This window comes from Xiphophorus couchianus, chromosome 7 (assembly GCF_001444195.1).
Source record: "Xiphophorus couchianus chromosome 7, X_couchianus-1.0, whole genome shotgun sequence".
Classification (NCBI taxonomy): domain Eukaryota; kingdom Metazoa; phylum Chordata; class Actinopteri; order Cyprinodontiformes; family Poeciliidae; genus Xiphophorus; species Xiphophorus couchianus.
This window is the reverse complement of record NC_040234.1, coordinates 36,677,022-36,701,963: the sequence shown is the minus strand read 5'-3', so window position 1 is coordinate 36,701,963 and position 24,942 is coordinate 36,677,022. Positions and strand designations below refer to the sequence as shown.

Genomic DNA, 24,942 nt, shown 5'->3' with positions numbered 1-24,942 from the left:
CTTCTCAATTTCATGTTTTGTTTTGTTTAAAGCTGTAATAATTACATGAGATCTTACGCCGACCTGTGAATTTATAAACTATAAAAAATGCCAGTAAATTCATATTTATAATTTATTATCTCTAATCTGTTTGAGTTAAAGAACTCAAAATATGTCTCCTTTAAGCGCAGTTTTATAACAGTGGATAATGTATTCAATCGAATTCATGACATAAAGAAATAAAATGTAGAAGATGTTTTGCTGAACTGCTACGTTTCTTAATCTGAAAGAGAATAAAACTAAGACAGGATGGACTTTGGAAATATTGGAAACTGAAAGAAATAATGATAACATTTATTTAATTAGGAAATATTGTTCATTTAACTTTATGACACAAAACTAAAAAACAGTATGTATTGGATCAAAGATAATGACATCCTCATACAGTCATACATGATACCAATACATGCCGATCCGCCTTCTGTACACTAGGTGGTGCTGTTGCACAAACGCACTGATTCAGAAATAACACCGGAAAAAGAAGAAGAAGAATGGCTTCTTGCCTTCCGCGCTAACAGTGTTTTGTTGTAATAAATAAATGAATTAAATATTCTGGAAAGAAACTATTTTCCTGCCGGCCAGTTATAACTACGTACTTTAACCAGAGGACAGAATTAAAGCGGTATGTTGTTGTGTTTCAAATGTTTTAATTAAGTTTAAACGGGGCAAGTTAGCATCATGGTTAGCATAGCGGCTAAGATAATTGTGGTACTTTCTAATTAAAATTCGTTTTTAACCTTTGTTATTATTTTATTTGTTCATATTCATAACGTAAATATCAGCCACTTTATTATTAGTGACTCGGTTCGTGTTTCGGTGTGAAGAATTTGGACTCCAGACAGTTTTCTGGTTAACTTCCATTGAACCGGTTCCATGTTTTCCAGAATTTTCCAGGATTTTTCCAGACCATGCCGTCCTCACTGTGATCGACTAACAGCAGCATCATGGAGCGTCCTTCAAAGGACGGGGAGCCTCCTGCTGTCATCGACGTCACCACCAGCGAGAAGGTGATAATTATGAATAATTCTGGCTCAGATCAATAAAAGGATTCAGACTGAGAGAAACTGATCAACTACTTCTATCTGTTTCAAAACTTCTGATCCCAAAGAAACATAAAATGTAAATTAAAGGTTCTTCAGAGAGTTGTAGATTTTACATGAAGGACCTCCTGTAGCAGTCTGCGTTCCAGCGGTAATGAAGCGGATGCTCAGGGTTGGCCATCATTTTCCTGATTTTATGAAGAATCATTCTTTGCACCTGTACACATTTAGATCAGGTAGTCAAGAAATATGGACTGTCACCATAGCAACCATCTCCTGGCGATAAGGTCGGAGCTCCATCATCTGCATGTAGCTTATCTGCTTTGAGTAAAGGAGGCAGCTGAGTTGGTTCTTCTGATGCAGACGCTTCCTTTTAGAAATTCTCTGTGATCCTGGAGAGACGATGGATCCTTTCTTTCCTGGAATATCCTGGAATATCTTGGATTTCAGGATTTCATCCGGGTTTCCTTTAGCTTTGAAGGAAAGAAGAAAGACATTAAATAGATATTTATGGAGCAGCAGTTTCTGCTGCAGAGATAATTTTGTGTAAAATGAAGCTGCTGCTGTTGTTTTAACTGAAACATTTCTCAGTTTTTTCCTTTAGAAACCAGAAAATGTTTGGTTTTTTATCCTTCAGGTGGTGGAGCTGCTGAACCAGGCGGCTCTGATCCCCGCGGATGAAAAGCTCACTGTTCTCAAACAGGTTTGTTTGTTTTCTCTGCAGTAAAATCCATTATTCTGTGTGTTTTCGAGGGGGCGCCCCCTGCTGGCAGGTTGTGCTGCAGTAGCTCTGATTCTCAGTTCGTCTCCTTCAGGTTCAGGAACTCATCATCAACAAGGATCCGTCTCTTCTGGACAACTTCCTGGATGTAAGTAAAAAAAAACAGAGTTATGGAAAAATGAATAAAAATAAAACTGGATGAAGACTTTTACACCTAGAATAAAAACAATGTTCTATCATTAACCTCATAATAAATAACTCGATTCTTCAGTTTTAATGATCTATTTACAGCAATCTTCACATTTACTGCCCCCTGCTGGTCGAAATGTGTAAAACATTAGAAAATAAATGAATCTTATTGACAGATGGATGTTTTGGCATTTTGCATTTTAACTATTTATTTAATAAATGATCTATGCATTTAGTTAAGCATTTATTGTTCACACGTTACATGAAGTGATTTAATGATGTAAATGATTCTCCATTTAAAAAGATACAAATTCAGCTTTAGTTTTGTTTTTATTAAAGGGATTGTTGATGATTTTATTATATTCTTCTCCTATTAATAAATATTTTTATTTTAAAGTCGAACTTGATGAAGCTGCCATTCAGTCAGAGTTTATTTTGATCAGCCTCGTTTGCTGATTCATCATATTTCAGTGTTTTAATCTGATTTTAAATGTTTCTGTTGCTCAGGAGATCATCGCCTTCCAGACGGATCGGTCCATGGAAGTCAGGAAGTTTGTGATCGGGTTCATCGAGGAAGCCTGGTGAGCTGCCAGAACTCTGCCGGTTCTGGTTCTGATTTCCCTCCAGAACCTCACTTCCTGTCGTTTCTGACCCGTTCAGCAAACGGGACAACGAGCTTCTGCTGCGGCTCATCGCCAACCTGAACCTGCTGCTGAAGGACGACAGCGTCAACGTGGTGAAGAAGGCCATCCTGTCCCTGACGCAGCTCTACAAGGTCGCCCTGCAGGTAGGAGGAGCGGGCCGACCAGAACCGACCGGACCGGAACCCAGCAGAGAGAACCCAAACTTTTACCTGATCCGGTTTCGGTTCTTTCCGTCAGTGGCTGGTCCGGTCCCGGTCGGTGTCGGAGATGCAGGAGGCCTGCTGGGACTTGGTGTCCCAGATGACCGGAGACGTTCTGAGCATGCTCGACTCGGAGAACGACGGCGTCCGGACGCACGCCATCAAGTTCACCGAGTCGCTGATCGTCACGCTGTCGCCGCGGACGCCCGAGTCCGACGTCCCCAAGAGACAGGAAGGAGACATCAGCCTGGACAAGGTTCCCAGGGACCACCCCTACATCCGCTATGGTACGGCCCGGGGTCAGAGGTCAGAGGAGGCGTGGCGGCGGCGGCGCTAACCGTGTCTCTGGTCTGCAGACGCTCTGTGCGACGAGGGGAAGACGGCGCTGGACAAGCTGCTGAAGTTCATGGTTCACCCGGCCATTTCCAGCATCAACCTGACAACCGCGCTCGGCTCCCTAGCAACCATCGCTAGGCAACGGCCCATGTTCATGTCCGAGGTGGTGCAGGCCTACGAGACGCTGCATGGTGAGGGTCAGAGGTCACAGAGGCAGAAAATCTACTGATGGACGGATGGATGTTTGGTTGTATGAACAAATGGAGGGATGACAGTTTGATGAACAGACTAATTGATTAAACTGATTACTTGATAATTACCCCCCCACAGCCAACCTGCCCCCCACCTTGGCCAAGTCCCAGGTGAGCAGCGTGAGGAAGAACCTGAAGCTGCACCTGGTGTCGGTTCTGAAGCATCCGTGCAGCCTGGAGTTCCAGGTCCAGATCGGCACGCTGCTGCTGGACCTGGGCATGCCGCAGAGCGAGATCAGCCGCAACACGCCGCTGCCGCGCGAGCAGAGGAAGCGCCCGCGCTACGAGCCCGCCGCCGAGGGCAAGAAGGTCAAGATGGGTGAGTGACCCCCCTTGCCCGGCTCCGCCCACCCGCCCGCGGTCTAATCAAAGTCCTGTTGCCCTCAGAGCCGGCACTCATCGAAGATGACGAGGACAAAGAGGAGCCGGTGCCGCTCGCCGCCCCGATGCCGGCGGCCGCCCCGACTCCGCAGTCAGCCATCGACCTGACGGCCGAGTTCCTGCGACCCCTGCTGACCTCAGAGAACGTTGCCAACCTGGTGAGGCGCCGCCACTTCCTGTTTGTCTGCGTCGCCCCGGACCCGTCCCGCTGACGTCCGTCTGTCTGCCAGGTTCTCATCAGCATGGTGTACCTGCCGGACGTCATGCCGGCGTCCTTCCAGGCCACCTACACACCTGTGGAGTCGGCCGGAACCGACGCCCAGATCAAACACCTGGCCCGGCTGATGGCGACCCAGATGACAGCGGCCGGGATCGGACCAGGTCAGCGCTGCTAACGGCTGCAGAGCTAGCTGTGCTAGCATCTGGAACCTAGCTGGATTAGCATGAGGAGCTGTACTAGCTTGTGGCTAGCTGCATTAGCATGAGGAGCTGTACTAGCTTGTGCCTAGCTGCATTAGCATGAGGAGCTGTACTAGCTTGTGGCTAGCTGCATTAGCATGAGAAGCTGGATGCTTCAGAGTTTCTGTGGATAAAGAGTCTGAGCAGCTTCAGCAGCATGTTGGTGACTGACCAATCAGAAGCCCAGGCAGCTGTGACATCACAGTGATGCGGCCGTGTTTCCTGTCAGGTCTGGAGCAGTGCAAGGCGCGGGAGGACGAGTCGGGGAAAGAGGAGCCGGCGGAGGACGAGTCGGGAGGGAAGGACGTCCTGATCAGGCGGTCGCTGTCCTCCATGGTGGGCCAGGCCATCTCCGTGGTGGGCGGCTACAGCGAGAAGCCGCCCGCCCCCGAGGCGCCCGCCATCAAGAGGCTTCCTGAGCCCATCCTGCCCTCCGTCCAGACCAAGTGAGCCTGCCGGAACCAAAACCGTCCCGGTGGTCTGTAGGCCGCCCTGACGCTGTGCTCCTCTGCAGGATGGCGGGTGCCGGCGGCAGGAAGAAGGTGTTCCGCCTGGCGGACGTGGTTCAGCCGCTGTCCGACTCGCAGATCGGATCGCTGTCCTCCAGAGCCGTGAAGCGCATCCTGCACTCGGAGAAGGCGGTCACCCAGAGCGGCATGTCCCACGTAAGAGCCGAGGGCGGTCCAGTCCAGTCCGGTCAGGTCCATCTGGAAAAATGGTTTTAGGTCTGGATGATCAGAGATGAACAGAAACAGGAAGTTTATTCTGAATTTCTAGATATTAATAACAATAATCTGTTTTTTAAGTGTTGAATATTTGATACTAAAATTTAACTGTTTTTCTTCCTGCCTCTTGTTCCACTAAGTACCGACATGTATTTAGCAGAAGCTAATGCTAACCTGCTTGGCTGATGTCTTCTTTTGAACCCTGGCCAGTTAAGCTCCGCCCCCTCCACTTACTCTGCATTGAAACGCCGTCAGTGATGATGACAAAAAGTTAAAACAAAAGTAAAAAAATACCTGAAATGGACAAAAAGTATTTTTATGCTTGAATAAATGTTCTCTGGAGTTAAAGCATCTCCAGTATTAGGTTTTCGTTGCTTGTGCAGTTTCTGATTGGCTGGTTGCCTCGTGATTGAGGAATACTCGTCTGTGATTGGCTGGGTAAGTCCCACATTTCCATGGATATGTAACTATGATGATGATGATGATGCTGCAGGTCAGGGTGAAGCTGCTGTCCCGGTTGGTGACCCAGTTCGAGGGCGTGATGAAGGAGGACGTCCTGGACTACGTCCTGGAGGACATGCGTTGCCGTAGCGACCTGGCCTTCTCTCTGCTGTACCAGGAGTACAACAGCTACCTGAGCCAGCTGCCGGCCGGCCTGCTGGACGGATACGACCACTGCCTCTACACGCTGCTGTCCGGGCTGCAGGAGAAACCCGAGCAGAGGGACGGGTCAGTGGGGCGGCCGCCATGATGTCCACTCTGTCCATTCTGTCCCTCCAATGTGTCCCACTCCCTACCCATTTCCTGCCTCATTTCCTTATTTGTGTCGATCCGGTTCCGGGTTTTTCCAGTCACCAGTTTCTGTTGAAATATTGAACATAAATTCAAAGATTAATTATTTTTGGCTTAATCTGAATTTCTGGGAAAGTCTGGAAGAACCTGAAATGTCCATAGCAACCGGATGACAGTCCGTAGCAACCGGATCAGTCTGACCCGTTTCCTGTTCCAGGCTCTTCACCAAGCTGGTTCTGGAGGCTCCCATCATCACCGAGTCGGCGCTGGATGTGATCCGCCGCTACTGTGAGGACGAGGTAACCGAGTCGCACCGTCCCCCGCCTCTGGCTGTCCCGCTGAGCTGTCTGCTGACCTCTGACCTCTGTTTCAGTCCCGGGTTTATCTGGGCATGACGACGCTGAAGGAGCTGATCGTCAAGAGGCCATCCAGGCAGTTCCAGTACCTCCATGTTCTGCTGGACCTCAGCTCCCACGAAAAAGAGAAGGTCTGGTTCTGCTGACTGGGCTGGGTTTGACCGGACTGGTCCCACTGGTTTATACTGGTTTCATCAAATCCATCCGTCCTGATTTTATACATGAAAATGGACCAAATATCATCAGATCAATCTGAATCTGAACTAAAGCTAAAGCTCTGATAAATCTTGTCTTCTCGATCTGGTCAGCTGCTTGTTTTTAGCTAAAGCTCTGATAAGCATAAATCAGATGCTAGTGCTAAAGCTAATGCTAGTGCTAAAGCTAATGCTAAGATAGAGCTGTCGGTGTGCTGCAGGTCCGCAGCACAGCTCTGGCCTTCCTGAAGCGGATGTATGAGAAGGATCACCTGAGGGACTACATCGAGAAGTTTGCCCTGAACTACCTGCAGCTCCTGGTTCACCCGAACCCGCCCTCGCTGCTGTTCGGCGCCGACAAGGACACGGGTCAGCGTCCCTCACCGACCCGTCACGGCGCAGGAAGCGGCTACGTTTGCAGAGGGACTAATGTCTGATGTCCCTGCAGAGGTTGCTGCTCCGTGGACGGAGGAGACGGTGAGACAGTGTCTCTTCCTCTACCTGTCCCTCCTTCCTCTGAACCACCGGCTGGTCCATGAGCTGGCGTCTGTCTACACCGAGGCCATCGCCGACATCAAGCGCAGCGTGCTGCGCGCCATCGAGCAGCCGGTGAGTCCGTCCTCGTGTCTCCTCTAGGAAACGTTTGACCAGACATTACGGGGTGTATGTATACTTATGACCCCGTGTGGATCAGCAGAGTCAGCCGGTCTGAATCTGCAATCCACTTGTACGCTTCTGATTTTATTTTGTTATGTAACAGCTAAGGAAATTAGTGCTTTAGAATGAATTCAGGGGAAGCTAGCAAGCTAAGCGCTAATGGAGGTGTTCCTGTATAAAATGAGCGATTTCTGTGTCTAATGAAGACAAGGAATGATGTTTGTACCATTCCTCTTACCTGTGAGCCTGCAGCACATGTTCTCTGTTCTGGACCTGAGACATTAGCAGTTAGAATGACTCTGCAGATCTATAGATCTATAGCTCATCCTGACTGTTTGGGTTTTTGTCCTTGCAGATCCGCGGGATGGGGATGAACTCTCCAGAGCTGCTTCTTCTGGTTGAAAACTGTCCTAAAGGGGCGGAGACTCTGGTCACTCGCTGTCTGCACATTCTGACCGATAAAGGTAGAAAAGATCTGAACCCAGACAGAAACATGAAGGTCCAGATGGGACCGGTCCGGTTCTGATGCATGTCGTTCCTCCGCCCAGTGCCTCCGTCGCCGGAGCTGGTGGAGCGGGTCCGGGACCTCTACCACAAGCGTGTTCCGGACGTCCGCTTCCTGATCCCGGTCATCAACGGCCTGGAGAAGGTGGAGTTGCCGAGGGAACGGGTCGGTCCGGCGCCGCTCGGCTGGCGTTTCGCTGACGGTTCTGTTTCCTCCTCAGAATGAAGTCATCCAGGCTCTGCCGAAGCTCATCAAGCTCAACCCGATCGTCGTGAAGGAAGTCTTCAACCGGCTGCTGGGAACTCAGCACAGTACGGCTCTGCTTCCCCACCGGGGGGCGCCGCTTCCCCCGCGCTACTGCTGGGCCTCAGATGTTCTGTAACAGCTGGGGGTGTAAAATATCCGGTTCTGGTGGTTCGGTACCAAACGAACACAGCAGGATGTTTGCGTGGGAACCGCATAGCGTAGTGAATGGTTCTGTAGGGAAACGTTTAGACGTGACGCCACAGAGGACTCTCAGGTTTTACAGCATCTGGAAACATTAGTTTTAGTCAAACCAGGAACAACGTTACTGGTTCTGGAGTCCGGATCCAGCGACCCGGTGTGTCCGATCAGCTGATGAGATTTTCTCAGCATGTTGGTGCAGCTGGATCACCAGGCGGCTTAAACATGTTTTACTATCAAACCAAAGCAAAAGGAAACAAAAACCTGTTTATAAACAATTTGTCTTGATGACAGCGAAGCGGGTTAGCAGTTAGCCGTTAGCTAACAGGTTCTGTTTCTGCCAGTGAATTCAGTTTCTGTTGGCAGGTGAGGGAAGCTCTTCGGTTTCTCCGCTGACTCCAGGAGATCTGCTCATCGCCTTGCACAACATCGACTCAACAAAGTGCGACATGAAATCCATCATCAAAGGTCAGAGTTCAAACACCGAGCTGCTGCGGGGTTCCAGTGTTTCAGTAACACCCTGATGTGTCAGGAAGCGTGAGAACAAACCAAGCAGCAGAAATATCAAGTTTAACTGAATCGTTTACAGCTGTGATGTTTACATCTAAACGCCCAGAAATAAGAAAACGGCTCCTAAAGTAACAAAACTAAGATTTATTTAAGAGGACAAACTTTATTAGATTTATTAGGTATTATTTTAAACGAGCTTTCCAACATGGTATTTAGCAGAAGCTAACACCATGGCGCTACACCGACACAGTGTTTAGTGGAAAGTAATGCTAAGGGTTAAATTCAGCCATATTAATTAACGCCTGTGATGTCACTGACTCGTGTTACATCGCCCTCTAGAGGGCCAGATCTGTTGCAGTCTTCATCCTCACCACTAGATGTCAGTGTTCCTATAAAGTTTTTGTATTTTCAGGATGTTTTTGGTGATTAAATATGTCTGATCTCCTGTGTGGTTAATTTGTGTCCTTTGGACCGACAGCCACCAACCTGTGCTTCGGGGAGAAGAACGTCTACACGTCGGAGGTTCTGGCGGTAGTGATGCAGCAGCTGATGGAGCAGAACCCGCTGCCCATGCTGCTGATGCGCACCGTCATCCAGTCCCTCACTATGTACCCGCGCCTGGGCGGCTTCGTCATGAACATCCTGTCCCGCCTCATCGTCAAGCAGGTGAGCCGCCGCCGCCGGGTCAGTCGACTCCATCGGGTCAGCGCCTGACCTCCACCCGTCCTCCAGGTGTGGAAGTACCCCAAGGTGTGGGAGGGCTTCGTGAAGTGCTGCCAGCGGACCAAGCCGCAGTCCTACAGCGTTCTGCTGCAGCTGCCGCCGCTGCAGCTGGCCAGCGTGTTCGAGCGCTGCCCGGAGATGAGGGCGCCGCTGCTGCAGCACGTCCTGTCCTTCACGCCGCATCAGGTCAGAACTCTTCTCGCTTCCTGCCCGCCGTGCTGCGCCACGCTCCTGACCGTCCCCCTTCCTGCCCACAGCAAGCTCATATCCCGAACTCCGTCATGGCGGTGCTGGAGGCCCACAAGAAGCTCGACCCGGTGCCAGCGGAGCCGGTTCTGGAGGTCAGTGCCGTTCCTCCCTCTGGGTCCGGCCGGGTTCAGGGTCTCACTGTCCTCTGATGTTCCAGGAGGAACCGGCAGAACCAACTGTCGCACAGCAACCAGGACCTGGACCAGAACCAGGACCGGCGCTACAGCAGGAAACAGTTCTGCTGAGGGACGAAGAGGAACCGATGGAACAGGAAGAGGCGGAGCCACTGACACCTGAGACGACCGACCCGATTCACCAGGTGAGCCAACTTCCTGTTCTGACGGGTCGCCACGACCTGACTCGGGTCCGAAAAACCAAACAAATGGACTGACTTGAGTCCCAGTGGTTCTGGTTCTGACCCGAAACAGGAACCTGGTCAGTTAAAGTCTGGAGGAACTTTCCTGCAGGAAGAAGAGCCGAAAGCCGCAGAGGAACCAGAACCAGAACCGGGCCAGGAGCCATTGGAGGAACCGATGGAGGAGCCTGAAGCCGAGCTGTCGGATCAGCCGGAACCGCTCACGGCTCCAGAACCAGAGGCGGCACCGCCTGCAGCTGAAAGCGGGTCGGAGGACCCAGAGTAGACCGACGGTTCTGCTGCTGTAACCAGATTTACCCCAACTGGGTCAATAAATGTTAGTTTGTCAGAACTTATGTTTTGTCCTTCCTTTCAGGTCAGAGGTCCAACTTGAACGATTCTGGTCGGAGAAGACGAGAATCAGAATTTATTTCATGAACAATTTCATGCATCGGTCCAGAGTAGAAACAGAATGTACTCAAGTAAAAGTCCAGTTACTTTAATATTAAGTTATCAGGGTAAAACTCTTAAATGAAAATAAAAAAAGGACGTCCCTAAAACTTTATTACAAATTATACTTGATTACAGTAACGTGAGTAAATGCAACTAGTTCATCCTAAGAAATGTCAATAAATGAAAACCTAGAGGCAAATTATTTTCATTTATAAATAATATTATGATCCAATCAGTTTGCCTGGTTAGTTTCTAGTTTAGCTGGTTCGGCTGGGTGTTCTGAACTCTGTGGTCAGCAGGTTCAATAAGGTTCTGCTGAGTTCATTAGTTCCTCCAGCAGGGGGCGGTAGAGAGTTAAAGAGCTCCTTCCAAACCTCCAAAGAAGAATGGGAACTTTGCCTCAGTTCATCCGGTCCTGGTACCAGAATCCCGACCCGGACTGGCCCAGACAAGAGTTCTAGATGAAGGCCGTGATTCTTGCCGCGGGCTACGGAACCAGGCTGCAGCGGGACGTTTCCTCCGACCGCAGCGGCAGGTTCGCTCACCTGGTCGGGGTCCCGAAGCCGCTGCTGCCGGTGGGCCGGAGCCCGCTGATCAGCCGCTGGGTCCGGGCGCTGACCCGGTCCGGAACCGTGGACGGGATCTACGTGGTGGTAGGAACCCAAAAATACTCGAATCACGTTTCAGTAGAGATGATCAAACAGAACCGGTCCAGACAGCTAAACCAAAGGGAATGGTCCGGATCCTAATTGGAACCGATTAATGAACTAGATGACCCAGAACTATTCCGTTCGGTTTATCAACACCACGCAACCTTTGACCCCTTCTAGTTAAAAAACCAACACAGCCAAACTTGAACTGGACCGTTTTACTTTAAAGGTTCTGTTTATTTGTAAAACTTTTATCCCACTGGTTAAAAACGGATACATTTTTATACTGTTTGGTTGTTTTGGACAGGGCCGGTCCAAGGCATACGAAAGCTAAGGGCTCCTGCTTAGGGTCTCGTTAATGCTAGAGTTTTTATTGAGAAGGAGAAGGCTGTAAATGTGATTCGATCATTTCAGAACAGATAAAATATTTTTCAACATCTAAACGCAGCATTTTAAGCTTCGATCTTAAGGAATTACAACATTTAGTTTGTAACAGATAAAAAACCTCCTTGTTTAATTGCTGCGCTAAGCTAGCTCAAATCTAAAAATTCAATCTTTTCCTTGTACTTTAACTGGGATTTGTTCACAAATTCACCTCAGCAGGAAATCTCCACCCCAAGATTTAACCAGCAACTAGCTTCAACCCTCAAGCTAAATATTTAATTCCAATGTTTAGCTGGTAAGCTAAATGTTTAGCTGGTAAGCTAAATGTTTAGATAATTAACTACACGTCTAGTTTCTGAAATTTTAAAAATGAACAAAATGGTGAAAATATGAGTTTGGAAGATGGACCTCAGTTTTTTCCTGACAGGCTAAATAACCAAAATTCTAGTTACATTTTTGAATGTAACTATAGCAACGGGAGCCTGTAGCTTTAAGAACTTTCTGTCATTTATTTTTGGTTTATTCTGAATAATTCTGACAGAAATGAACCTGACATGCAGTTTGGAGTGAAACGGGTCAGAATGAAACCAGATTTAAACGTCAGATGGTTTGTAACCAGAACTCTGGCGGGTTTTAAATCGGACCGCCTGGTTCTGGTTCTGCTCTTCCCCAGACCAACGCTCTCCACCAGGCTGCGTTCGCCGTTTGGGCTGCAGAGTTTCCAGAAGTGCAGATTCTCAGCGATGAGACGCGAAGCAACGAAGTAAACCGAGAAAAACCCCTTAGAACCGGTCCGGTTCTGATCCGACCCACATTAACATGATCTGTCCGTCCCAGGAGCGGCTCGGCGCCGTCGCCTGCCTGCAGCTGGCGGTGAAGCACTTCGGCATCCAGGACGGCGTGATTGTCATCGGAGGGTGAGTTTCTGGTCGGTCTGGACCCGTAACGGTTTCAGGGACTTGATGCCGGTTCTGATGTTTCTGCAGCGACACGCTGTTCAGGGAGGACTTCAGTCTGGGCCGGGTCACACAGAAGGTTTCTGAGCTGCAGGCGAGGAGCGGCGACAGCTGCCTGCTGCTGTGCTACCGCTGCAGGGACGAAGGTGAGATCACCATCATCATCATCGCTGCAGTTAGTGGAAGGACGAACGTTCTGCTGCTCTGCAGAAACCCAGAAGTACGGGATCCTGGAGGTGGACGACGATCTCCGGGTTCTCCGGATGAAGGAAAAGCCGCAGCCTTCAGAAACCGAGTCCAGGAGAGCCGTGAGTCCATCTGGGCGCCCGATGCTAGCTACATGCTAGCTACATGCTAGCTGCGCTAACCATAAAGCATGCATCACAACAGTTATACCAACACTGGATTTAGCAGAAGCTCATTCTAAATCACAATTCCATTATGCTAATTAGCAGAAGCTAATGCTGAAGCACTAAATCAACATGGTATTTAGTGGAAACTAATGCTAACATGCTATAAGAACAGTATTTAGCTGGTACTGTTTCATTATATTATGATGTTCAGCAAAGTGTTCCCACCTGTCTCAGTTTTTGACCTGTGAATATTGTTAATATTTCATGTGCTGATATTTCCCAGTGTCCGTGTTTCTACGTCTTCTCCAAGGAGAGTCTTCCTCTGCTGGACGCCTTCCTGGAGGAGAAGAAGGTCACATTTAACCTGAACGACCAGTTTTAGCGTCCAGACGTTCAGATTCTCACTGAGAAACTTTCTGTCATCAGGACGCTCCGATCGAAGAGCGCGACGCTCCGGGGAACTTTGTGTCATGGCTCATCCCGAGGTAACGGAAACGCTGCTTCAGCTGCTCCGAGTCCGTCCAGCAAGCAGAAAATGATTTATAACTTTTTTAACTCGTTTCTAACGTCATCAGGAAGCCGGTTTTCGCCCATGAGATCTCCGGACGCTTTGACGTGGGAAACCTGCCCTCTTACCTGGAGTGTGACGTTTACTTCAGCGAGAAGCTTCAGGACGACAAATCGTTCATGGTTTAAGGAACCAACTTTTAATAGGAAATGATTTTAGAATGATTCAAACAGGAAATCAGAGGCTGTCAGTCACCCGGTCAGGAGCCTCCTGCATTTATCGGACGCCTTCTCCCGCCGGTCCTCCATCTTGGCCACGCGCGAGCCGAACTGCATGGCCCGCTTGGGCAGGACGGCCGATCGGCTGAGGCCCAGCCGCTGGGCCGCCGACCGCAGGAGGAGCTTCTCGCCGACGCCGCGCGGCAGAGACAGGTCGGCCTTCAGCCAGACGGGCAGCGAGCTCAGGAAGCTGACCACGCCCTCGTCCAGGTACGGAAACCTGCAGGGACAAACGGGACGGAAACAACACGCAAACAATGCGGCGGGTCGGATCAGAACCAGTCACACCCATTTCAATCTGGGCAGCAGAATAAATTCATCCAGGTTTAAGTTCCTATTACATTAAAAATATTTATTTCCTTTCGCTCCCAGTCTGACCATCAGGGTTTAATCTCTCGTCTGTCAGCAAATAGATGAAAATTTACCAATAAAAGGATTTTATAAAATCTATTTCGATTGTTTTTTTAAATTATTTTCAGAAAAAGCCTCAATAAAAACTAAAATGTTTCTTTATGAAAAACTTTTGCTGGTTTTTATTCTGCATGATGGAATGAAAAAACAAAAAACACTTTTCATTTTTTATAAAATTATAAGGAACAAAATCTAAAAACTGACAGCAATGTGTCATTAAAATGAGTTTGGAATCAAATTTTGTTATAAAAATATAATTTCTAACTTCATTAAAACTTAATATTCACAGTCTGGGGGATATTAAGCACCTTTTGCCATATAATTTAATAGTTGCATATTTTAACGTGTTTCTAATATTGCATACAAAAAGGTTGTTAAATTAAAAATGTGCAGAATGACCATCTTTTTATCTGATTAGTCTTCAGACTAATCAATCAATCATCAAAATAAGAGATTAATCACCAGAGAATAATCGATTAATTAGAGTAATTTGATGATTAATTAATAATCTTTAGCTGCTCCGATTGGTTCGGTTTGATCAGCTGCTCAAAAACTTGATTATTTATTTTTTCTCAAACTAAACTGGTCTGGAAACTTCAACCTGCAGCCTCAGCGATGCTTTCCTGCATAAACTTCAACATTTCAGCTTTATGTTGTAACAAAAATCCATATTTTTTCGTTAAATGTTAATATTTCCACCAGATTGTTATAAAAGTTATTTGAGGTCTTCTGGCTCCGCCTACCTGGCCTCCTTGCCCTGGTCTCCCACCACTCGGTCGTCCCGGCCCAGGTTCCTGGAGGAAATCCGGCCCAGCTCCATCCTCAGCTCCTCCAGCAGTCCCCGGAGTCCCGCCGTCTGGAACCGGACTCTGTGGCGGGAGTAACCGGCCAGCTGCTCGTCCGCTCCGATCCCGGTCAGGACCACCTGCCGGGCGGCACAGAAACAGCGAAGGATCAGCCGGAATCACATTTTACCGCGTGGCTCGTTGACCCACCACTCGGTGTGAACGGTTTGCACGCAGGCGCAGAGGAAGAACGCAAACGTCACACAGCAGCGAGAAAATGCCCTGATTAAATTATCGATTTAATTAACTAAAGCAAACGTTTTAAGACCCAGAAAATAAAATCTGGGTTACTTTAACACTTTATAGGGTTAATTTTAATTAAACAAAAACCTTTAAAAGGTTTTCAGCCTGAAGACTTTAGCAAAAACGCAACACTTCCATCAAGAAAATCATCTATTCTCAATCATGATTAATCAATTACTGAAATAATTGTCAATAGGGATGATTAATGCTGGCTCTGATTGGCTAGAATGTGACAATTTAGATGCTTAATCACCAGAATAAACTGTTTAATCAACAATAAACCAAAAAGCCTAATCAGTCTCATGTTTTTCTTAAATCTGAAGAATAAAGAACTAAAATCCGGATCTGTAGGTTGAGCCTTGAAGAAAACAGGAAATCGTTCTCGGCATCAGAAGGTGAAAGGTCACCTTGGCTGAGGAGATGAAGGGCCTGGGCCCGCCGTCCTCCATGACGGCCCCCACGCCCCTGGCAGCGAACCAGACGGCGCAGCCGATGCTGTCGTCCAGCACCGAGTCCAGCGGAAGCACCAGGTGCCGGATCCGCTGCCGCCGAGCCTCCTGCAGTTCCTCCGGCGTCACGTTGATCTCTACGAAGTTCCAGCGCCGCTCAGGATTCAGGCCGCGTAGTTCCTCCAGACCGGCCCTTCCCGTCAGTCGGTCCGGAACGTCAAAGGGGCTGAAGGTTCGGGGAGAAGCCGCGTCACTGTTCGGGGAATCCTTGTTCCGCTTCTTGTTGTGGTTCTTTGGCTCCTGGAGTCGGAAGGCGACGTTCAGCAGGTCGATGGGATGCTGAGTGGGAACGTGGCGGTCCGCCAGAGCGGCCAGGATCATGGAGTCGATTCCTCCGGAGAAAAGAACAGCGACGCTGGCAGAACCGGCCAGAGGAGGCGGAGCCTGGACTCGTCTCCGCACCGCCTCGCTCAGGACTCGGATCAGATGATTCGCCTCATCCGGGCACGCGCTTCCCGCCAGCAGCTCCTCCAGCTCCCGGACCGACAGCCGGGACTCGGTTAGCGGGTCAGGGCTGGCGGCAGGAAGTGACTCGTTCAGAGGAGGAACTGGGGCGGACAGAACGAGTCCGGCCGGGTTCATCACCGCCCGGCAGTCGATGGGAAGGGATTCCGGGCTGGTGGAGGGAATATCGGAATGAGCCCAGGGAAAAATCTCCAAGGAAACAGAACCGGATCGAGCGAACTCCTTCAGGTTGACCCTGAACACACCGGCGGCCGGGACTTCCTGCCAGCTCCGCGGGTCGGAGGCCGGACTGTGCGCCGCCACTGAGGTCAGGGTCATCGTTCCCGCCGAGAAACTCCACAGCAAGCTCCGCCTGCCGAAGAAGTCCCGGCCGAACCAGAGGCACTCCGCCGCCCTCTGGTGGTAAACAAAGGCCCAGGGCCCGCGGACCGCCGACAGAACCGCTAGGGTCTCAGCGGCGGTTCCGCAGGACTGCAGCCGCTCAGAGAGGACGGTGGTGTCGTTCTGGTCCGGATCCACCGGAAGGCCACCGAAGACCTCCCCGTTCCACAGCAGGATGTTCCCGGCGGCGTCCTGCAGCGGCTGCGGCGTGTGGAGGCCCCGCATGTGGAGGACATGGGCGGAGAACAGGCACCGATAACCGGAGTCCGTCCCTGCAACCGAGACGTCCCGGCTGGAGTCCGGTCCTCTCCTCTGCAGAGCTTCCAGGACCGCCTGGTCCCGTTCCTCCGGAGCCGCGGACCGGCTCAGCAGGCAGAAGATCCCGCACATGGTGATGACCTCATAGGTCCTGCTGCTCCTTCGTCATGTAGTCCAACTCCTCTGCAGACAGAACGGACCGGGATCACGATCCATCAGGGTCAGAAGACACGACCCGGAAAAGAACGACTTACTTTTACAGGAACTCAGAGTCTGATTTCTGTCGGCCAGGAAGAAAACGTTGCTGTTCCTCTGCTGGATGTAAACTTTCTGCAGGAAACAAACACAAACATGCATCAAGTCAACAGGAAAACGGATTTTATAGTTTTAAATGATCCAGTCCAGACAAACTGAATGGCTAAAACAGCAGTTTGATGGTTTAGGAACCCAAATAACAGATTTAAAAACATTAATATTTTGTTGAGCTGATGTCTGTTCATACAATAAGTTAGCAGCAAAAAGGATTTTGGAATTGAAAATGTTTGTTTTGTCGAATCTTTTCTCTATTAATTATGATTAAGCAATAAGACTCTGCAATTAACTCGGTTAGATATTTTAATAGAGACCTATCACTGAAATTTAAATTGAAAGCCAGGTTGTGATTGGTGGAACTACATTTCATGCTGATCCACATGGATCGGTTTCACTCCGCTTTACCTGAATAATTAGAGAAATGTTGATGTCTGTAAAGTCAGGGTGTTAGTAGAACATCGCTGCTCACCCTGTTTTTCTTCAGGTTAGAAAGCTCGTCCACAATAATCTTCTGCTCCTTCACCTAAAAGATAAAAATTCAAATAATCAAACCAAACACACACACAGCTGATAACAGCTTGTGTAAAGTCATAATATCCATCTAAAACATCCAAACCTCAGTATTAAAACATGTGAAAGCTGCTTATCCTCCTCTATATTAGCGTGTTAGCCGATAGAAACTGGTTTTAACGAACCTTTCTGTTCAGTTCCTCCTTCAGCGCTGAATATTCGCTCACATTATCGCTGCTTCCGGAGTTTGTTTGAGACATTTTGTCCAAAACTAAACTAAAACAAGCTGTTTGGCGGAGCTAGCAACCGGCTAGGAGCGGCATGCTAGCAGGTTCATCACCGGGTTTAGGTTTTGCCCCTAAGAGACAGGTTCCGGTTCATGAACAATGAAGCGTCGGAATCGCACGTCTACGTCGCCGCCATGTTGCGAGAGGCAACCAACAAGAGAAATCGTGCTGTGTAGCTTATCCAGCCATCATATACTGTTATTTAAATCCCTGACATGTTTTACTTATTGTGTGCTATTTACATGATTATGTTCACATTTTTGATGTATTGCGCTGTAATATCTTATGTTACATTTAGTAAATTAATTTTTAAAAGTTATGTAATGAAAATTCAACAGAAATTCCAACAAAGATAATCTCCAAAAATAGGAATAGAACCAAAATCCATCCAACCAACCAACCATTTCCTGTTCACCCTTGTCCCTAATGGGGTCGGGAGGGTTGCTGGTGCCTATCTCCAGCTACGTTCCGGGCGAGAGGCGGGGTACACCCTGGACAGGTCGCCAGTCTGTCGCAGGGCATAGAACCAAAATGTTCACATTATTTTCAAACATAAATGCGACATGTGAAGAGCTGATACATATAATGTGAGCTTCAGTAAAATTATACAGATTTAGTGCACTTTCAAATAAGACTTTTAAAAACAACATTTAAGAATACAAATTTTGTCAATATTATCAAATTCCTCTTTATTTTCAGAGTAAAAACCAAATCTAATAGTCTGAAAAGCTACATTTGGGCAAATTACTTTTTTCTAGGTTATGCAATTTTTTAAGATATATTGGAAGAGTAAAATTGATGTTCAACTGTTTTGATTTACAAATTACATGAAGTGCATGTTTTCCAGGGTTGAAGAAAGTCTTTGGTTTTTAAACTCGCTTTACTACTTCTCAATGAATTTCTTCGGTTTTAGGAGAAACTGGACAAGTAATGTATTTCTATTGTTTTGTTATGTAGTATGGTTAAAAGAAATTAAGAAAATGATAAACACGGAGTTTATTCCCCACACCACCAGGGGGCGATAAAACCATGTGAAAATAACTGAAGTGAAGAAGCGGTAGGTGGGAAATGCGCATGTGCAGAAGAATGTTTACACGGTAGAAGAGTTTACAAGGACACAACGAGTTTCTGTTTTAACTGAAACACTTTGAAAAAGCGGAGGAAAAAAGAGATTCGTCTGCGGGCCGAGGTTCGGTAAAATGGCCTGTTTGAGTCCGGTTCTGTCCGGCAGAACCAGGCTGGTCCGGTACCTCTCCGGGATCAATGTGTTGGTCCACAGCATGGCTGCTAGCAGACCGATCTCAGCAGCTGCTGCCTGCTCCGTAAAGAACTATGATCTGGTCCGAACCGGAACAGCTGGGTCCGACCAGAATCCGGCCGGTCCGGACCGTCACCTTTACCTATGTGACCAAGCGGGCCTGCAGCGCCCCTTGGAGGGAGAAGGAGAGCACAGCAGGAGAAACGGGCTCTCGGGTTTCCAGGTAACTGATGAAGTTCTTCCGTCCGAACTTTCCGAACCTCCCGGTTCCGACTCCAGGGTGGAGTGTGCCATCCTGTCCTGCCCGGAAGCATTAAGAAGAGACTTCCTGTCCATGTTCCCGGAGGCTCCGGTGTCCGACCTGACGGTCATCACGGTGACCCAGAAGACCCGGAGCGACATGACGTCATGGAGCGACGCGGTGGAGCGCGAGCGGGAGGAGAAGCTGGAGACGTTCATCCACGGAGCGCGGGAAATCTGCGGGACCCTGCGGGCCGACGGCTTCTGGGCTGACTTCATCGACCCGTCCTCCGGCCTGGCCTTCTTCGGCTCCTACACCAACAACACGCTGTTTGAGACGGATGAGCGCTACGCCCAGCTGGGCTTCCACATCGAGGACCTGGGCTGCTGCCGGGCGGTCCGCCATTCCCTCTGGGGGACGCACGTCTTTGTCGGGACGATTTTCACCAGCGCCCCGGCCGGAGCCTCCGTCCTGGAGAAGCTGCTCAGCATCTAAACACAGCAGACAGAACAACTGATTCTTTCAACTTTTTCACTTCACGAACATCCGAAATGTTGACAAAGTTAAATAAAATAGTTTTCATTAAGAGAAAAGTAAAGAAACAGTTAATTTTTTTTTGGAAAATATGGATGTCAAAAGGTGCCATAATTCAATGAATGAATAGTTGCCTAGTGGCGGCTCTAGGGGGTGCTATAGCTCCGTAAGAAAATGTCAGATCATTTTCTTTCTCATCCAACTTGATATCCTTTAGTATGTTATTTTCCTAGCAAAATGTAATTATGTATTGAGTAAAAGAATGTCATGTTGCAATATGAAATTAACTTTTATGCATATTTTCAATTGCACAATACAACTGGAGTGAAAATGGATTGTCTTCTACGACCCATACTAAGAGGAAACTGTGAATTAAACGGGAAAGGTTGTAATCACCAGTTTGACAGTATCTCAAGTATTTACAGCAAAAACTGATAAATGCTTATATTGTGTTTCTCAGCCATATTGTCCACCTCTATATACTGGACTATACTTTTTAGAATAACTAAAACTGTTTCAAATAGTTTAAAAACATACAGCACATTTCAACACCATCAACTCTACATATCAAAATCTATTTTCTAGTTTGTTTCTCCTCTTAGATTAAAATAACCATAATAACACTGATGTGGTGTAAGCTAATTACAATGATGCTAATGAGCGTTAGCTCAGGAATGATGAAGCATCTGGTGTTGACGTGTTGGTATGGGGGCCCCCAGATGAAAATCAGCTTAGGGCCCCAGAAAGATTTGGACCGGCCCTGGATGATTGGCCAGAAAGTTGTAATCTGGAACCAAACAAATCTTCTAGAAAATGTTTTGTTCCAGAGGTTTGACCCGGCCCAGCTGGCGCTCTGCCGGACCAGCTGGTATCGATCCGGACCAGCTGGTATCGATCTGGACCAGCTGTCATGTGTTTGATGTCTGTGTCCTTAGAAGACCCTCCGTCATGTTGGGAGGACGGCCTGTTGTTGCGCAACACCCCCCCCCCTCCTTTCTGTCTCTACTCTCTCACTCTCGTACTTCCTCTTCTGAGAGGGGAGATGTGCTACCAGCTCTCCGTCTAACGGGTCCGTTGAGTTTCCTAAATCTGCTGGGATTTACCCTGTCCAGAACTGAAGTAAACTCTGTTTAAGCTGGTTTCGAGAAACGATTCGCCTGGTTATCTGACGGCCTACATCCAGGTGTCCCACCCTTCTTCCCCCTGTGAATTAGCCAGACTGAGCAGCCTACAGCCAACTAGTTTCACAGAGCACACCTGTTAACGGTCGCTCGTTCTCTATTTTGCAACTTGCATTTGTTATTGAACCAGGTAGGTTTTAGTGACTCGGGCGAGTCCCAAGGATGAGGTTTTAAATATGGGCTACCAGCAACCTAAAAACATTTTCCACCTCTTCCTCTCCAGAATCAAACATCACAGCTATTTTACAACCATCAAAGAACTTTAAGGTGACTCATTAACTGAATGTCCACAACATCTTTAGATTTTCTTTATGCTAAATATTTTATTAGTAAGGCATTTTTGCAAGGGTCAGTACAGCTTCATTCAGTAGCAGAAATAATCAAATAAGTAAAATCAATCATCTAGTCTATCTTTCCCTACTGCTGACACTGAGAACTAAAAAAGGGAACCTTTGAGAGAGACGGACGGAGTTTGGCGTTTCGAACCCCAGACCTGGCTTGATGATGAAGAAGGTGTTGCAACAGGAGGAAGATGTTGATCGATGAAGGCCAGGATCTCCGCAGGTCCGATGAGCTTCTTCTCCGCATGGATGCTGAGGTCACACAGGACTTGGTGCTGGCAGGAAAAAAGGCACCAGTTCTTCTTCCTTGTCTTTGTCTTCATCTTTGTCTTTGGGGTCAGAACCCAGCCGATGAGAGAAGTGCGATTCGAAGCCACAGATTGTGGGCCAGACGGGTTGGTCTCCATGTGCAGGACAGTCTCCGGCTCCGTGGCCCCGGCTCTTCTTCAGCTGCAGAGTTCTTTGTCCATCTCGATCTTGGCTCGAAGCTGCCCGGAGGATCCAACGAACGGTTCCTCTTTTGCACCCACCTTATATAGGGTTCATCTGTCTGCTTAGACAGATGATCTCATATCCATCACTGTCTTACAGACATTTCCTGATGTCTGTGCCAATGTCTCAGGGTTGCTCAACCTCCTGTGTCCCTTGCCTGCACAACCTTTCACCTACTCTCTACCTCCAACATATCAGTGATGTTTAATTGCAGTTACACCTTTTTACACCATTTCAAGTTCAATGTCAAAATCACATTTATCACATTTATTTTCTTCAGCTTCTCTGATTTAGCATTCATTTATAATTTTATAACTATAACTTATTAATTATACTTATTATGATCTTAATGTGAGTTATTACAGATGTTTTTCTGAAAAGAAACCAAGAATAATCCATGATTCTAATTATTTGATACCAAAGTTACAGTTACTTGTTTTTCTTATAAGTGTTCTCACAAATATAAGTGTAAGTATTATTACAAGTAAATCAATATTAATATAAGTATTTTACTTTGAATCTTATCAAATTACTCAAAATGTTTAGATTTAATTTTTTAAAACTTTCATGCTTTAAAATAGTCTCAGCTATTTTTATAAATCTGCAGGCTGGAAACTTCCTCTTTTTCCAGGAAACCTGCTTTTCCTGTTTAATGACTCTCTCTGACTGACTATGATTTTTTATGATTAGATAGAAAAAAGTAGAATTAAAGCAAAGTTTGCATGAGACAAAACAACACACACAACCAGATTTATTTTATTGACACTTAAGTCTAATGTTGGGCCCTGATGTCACTTGAGTGATTCATTTTAAAGATAACTTTATTTATTATTACTGTTAAACTAAAATCTCCAGCATGGGGAAGTGGGATGAGCTCGGATTTTCTTGACACCCCCTCCACGAGGTCAGACCTTTCACATGCTGGGAGTCCATCACCCTCCTGCAGTTCGCCGTCCTCATCCACTAGAAAGAGAAGATGTTCGTCTGGGATGTGAAGATGCAGATTCTTCATCCTCAGTTGTCACAGAGGGCTCAGTGTAGTCATCAAAACTCCACTTCTCTTGACACCCCCTCTTTGGAGTTTTGATTTCCCCCATGAGGTGATGAATGTCGAAGAAAACTTGGATCGCTCTGATTCTTCTACAGGAACCTTCGCTGGATGAACTGTCGGTTCTTCAGGATGTGGAATGGTTCTTTAGGGAAGATGGGCTGAGACAGAAGGCCTCAAAAAAAAAAAAATCAAATTCTGGCTGTTCAGCAGAGCAAAGCAAAAAGCATAATCATCATGACGCTTTATCCGTAATCATGATCCTTTTCCATTTTAATCCATCAGGTTGTGACAGGAGTTCTTCTTTAGCATAATCCAATTTCTTCACGGCCCTCCCAGTCCAAAGCCTTGAAGTTGTTCTTTGAACGGCAACCTTCCTGTAATAGTGGCCAGTCTAATATAGGATGGCATGGTGCTTGATTCTCTGGCCATCTTCTTGTAATGTTCTGGTTCGCTGTAGCTAAGAACTGGCTTGAGCACTGCTTCCTCATGGACCCCTTTCTTCATCAGTAGTACTGTGTTGAAGTTCAGTACTTACTTTACAAAATCTTGGGCGTTGAATCTCAGCTTGATCACCGTAGCTGCAGGCCGATCTTGAGCTTTAATCCAAACTCTCTGCCCTGTTTTCAGTGACACTTCAAGCTGCAACTTCCCTTTTCCTTCTCTAAGCAAAAAGGAGAAGTGTCTTCGCCTCCCTGCTTTCTGTGACGTGAACGGAGTTCCTCTGCAGGGGAAGACCTGCTCTTCTAGCAGTTGTCACTGTGTCCATCAGCACCAAGAGGTACGTCTCACCTCTCTTTCCTGTTATCCCATTGGTTCTGCTACATCCATGCAGACTGAACCCCATGGGACTGTGCTCTTGATGAACAAACCTTCCATCCGCTGCCCTGGGTGCCCTGCGTATCGACCACATACCTCAAAGTCACACAGCTGCATCGGATGGGCTGAAGGGACATCCAGCAGTCCTGCTTGCTCAGTTCTTCACGGGGGTGTAGCACGCCTGCATATTCGAGGGCCTTATGCACGCACCGTACTACCTGGTCCCCGTGCTACTCTAGGACCACCTGTCCTTAGGTGTTCTGTCCCACCTCGACACCGGCAGAGACAACCTTTCTTAGTGGCACGAAAGGTCGTCATCTTTGCCCCTCCATAGGGCTTCTTCTCAGGTGTGCGCCTTGTCGCTGCACCTCAAGTTTCGGGCGGAGCCTCAGTTCTGCTTTCTTCTTCCATAAGTTGTGATGAGCTACTTGTTTCTCTCTCGCACTCTCAAGCTGCTTCTCTCGGGTCTGCGTGATGACTTTAACCATGTCTGCGTCTGTGGGATGATGTCAGCTGCTGGTGTTTGTTCCTCTGTTGCCGGATGTCTTCTCGATGGCTGCAGTGGAGGACGCGGTGTGCTTCCTCATCCATCGTCGGCTGATGACACCTTTCTCCGTCTCCTGTGCATGCTTGCTGGCTGGTCTGGTCAGCATTACATCACGAACCACTCCAGCAAGAGTGAGCCAACTTTCCTTTGTCTCGGGTTGATGTTTCAGTTCCTCATTCTTGGAACCAACTTCCCCACTTGCTTCAGGTCTGAGTCACAGTAGCTGTGTAGAAGCTGATGCAGTTCTGTTGAGGTCTCCTCCTTTTCCAAACGATCTGGACGGCCGGCTTCCTCCGGTTTCTTCCCCAGATTTTCCTCCTCGAAGTGATCATCCATCACTCCGTCTCTCTGTCGGTTCAAGTTGTCTATCCCCCAAAGCCTCTCTTTAGCCTTCGAGCAGGGATGGGTCTAGACTATGTTGGCTACTAGCTTCACTGTCTGGATCCGGTCATTTATCCTCAGTAGAAGCTTTCCCTCACCTGTATGCTATACAGTTACTGCAAGGGTTGTGACTGACGGCCTTATCAGTCACCATTAACTCTATTCCTTAAGAGTTAACAAGCCAAGTGAGCTATTCAGATCCTCACATCTGTTTTTACTAACTTGGCCATAGGGCCCTCCTACTCCGTTGGACTGGGCCCCACGTTGGGCGCCACTTGTTGTTGCGCAACACCCCCCCCCTCCTTTCTGTCTCTACTCTCTCACTCTCGTACTTCCTCTTCTGAGAGGGGAGATGTGCTACCAGCTCTCCGTCTAACGGGTCCGTTGAGTTTCCTAAATCTGCTGGGATTTACCCTGTCCAGAACTGAAGTAAACTCTGTTTAAGCTGGTTTCGAGAAACGATTCGCCTGGTTATCTGACGGCCTACATCCAGGTGTCCCACCCTTCTTCCCCCTGGGAATTAGCCA

The 24,942-nt window shown here is 47.8% G+C and overlaps 4 protein-coding genes and 1 pseudogene across 6 annotated transcripts; 3 read left to right on the top strand and 2 right to left on the bottom strand.

The window, feature by feature from the left end:
* Nucleotides 1-491: 491 nt before the first annotated feature.
* sympk (symplekin) lies at nt 492-10,122 on the top strand. Of its 2 annotated transcripts, none has more exons than XM_028022360.1 (27): nt 492-661; nt 924-1,046; nt 1,717-1,782; nt 1,895-1,948; nt 2,497-2,570; nt 2,650-2,776; nt 2,871-3,120; nt 3,190-3,360; nt 3,500-3,739; nt 3,808-3,959; nt 4,032-4,182; nt 4,490-4,706; nt 4,775-4,925; nt 5,479-5,714; nt 5,995-6,076; nt 6,151-6,264; nt 6,549-6,696; nt 6,776-6,936; nt 7,340-7,448; nt 7,533-7,633; nt 7,710-7,800; nt 8,300-8,401; nt 8,922-9,109; nt 9,176-9,352; nt 9,424-9,507; nt 9,573-9,734; nt 9,844-10,122. In XM_028022360.1, exons 2-27 carry the CDS (start codon nt 984-986, stop codon nt 10,054-10,056), a joined length of 3,684 nt encoding a protein of 1,227 aa, XP_027878161.1. In that variant the 5' UTR covers nt 492-661; nt 924-983; the 3' UTR covers nt 10,057-10,122. The 2 variants fall into 2 exon arrangements, with proteins under 2 accessions (XP_027878161.1, XP_027878162.1); XM_028022361.1 differs by having other exon boundaries at nt 494-661; nt 9,883-10,122.
* Nucleotides 10,123-10,450: 328 nt separating this feature from the next.
* LOC114147761 (glucose-1-phosphate adenylyltransferase) lies at nt 10,451-13,304 on the top strand. 2 transcript variants are annotated; one of them, XM_028022363.1, is made up of 8 exons: nt 10,457-10,876; nt 11,931-12,020; nt 12,095-12,174; nt 12,244-12,359; nt 12,424-12,521; nt 12,850-12,918; nt 12,993-13,051; nt 13,142-13,304. In XM_028022363.1, the coding sequence occupies exons 1-8, from the start codon at nt 10,685-10,687 to the stop codon at nt 13,260-13,262; spliced, it is 825 nt and encodes a 274-aa protein (XP_027878164.1). In that variant the 5' UTR covers nt 10,457-10,684; the 3' UTR covers nt 13,263-13,304. The 2 variants fall into 2 exon arrangements, with proteins under 2 accessions (XP_027878165.1, XP_027878164.1); XM_028022364.1 differs by lacking the exon at nt 11,931-12,020 and having other exon boundaries at nt 10,451-10,876.
* asnsd1 (asparagine synthetase domain containing 1) lies at nt 13,251-16,628 on the bottom strand. The gene is made up of 3 exons (XM_028022362.1): nt 15,259-16,628; nt 14,507-14,688; nt 13,251-13,572 (listed from the first exon to the last, which is right to left on the bottom strand). Exons 1-3 carry the CDS (start codon nt 16,594-16,596, stop codon nt 13,326-13,328), a joined length of 1,767 nt encoding a protein of 588 aa, XP_027878163.1. The 5' UTR covers nt 16,597-16,628; the 3' UTR covers nt 13,251-13,325.
* asdurf (ASNSD1 upstream open reading frame) lies at nt 16,499-17,660 on the bottom strand. Its single transcript, XM_028022366.1, has 4 exons — nt 17,472-17,660; nt 17,246-17,299; nt 16,719-16,794; nt 16,499-16,647 (listed from the first exon to the last, which is right to left on the bottom strand). Exons 1-4 carry the CDS (start codon nt 17,544-17,546, stop codon nt 16,607-16,609), a joined length of 246 nt encoding a protein of 81 aa, XP_027878167.1. The 5' UTR covers nt 17,547-17,660; the 3' UTR covers nt 16,499-16,606.
* A 946-nt stretch (nt 17,661-18,606) lies between these two features.
* LOC114147762 (methylmalonic aciduria and homocystinuria type D homolog, mitochondrial pseudogene) lies at nt 18,607-20,065 on the top strand (annotated as a pseudogene).
* Nucleotides 20,066-24,942: the final 4,877 nt, after the last annotated feature.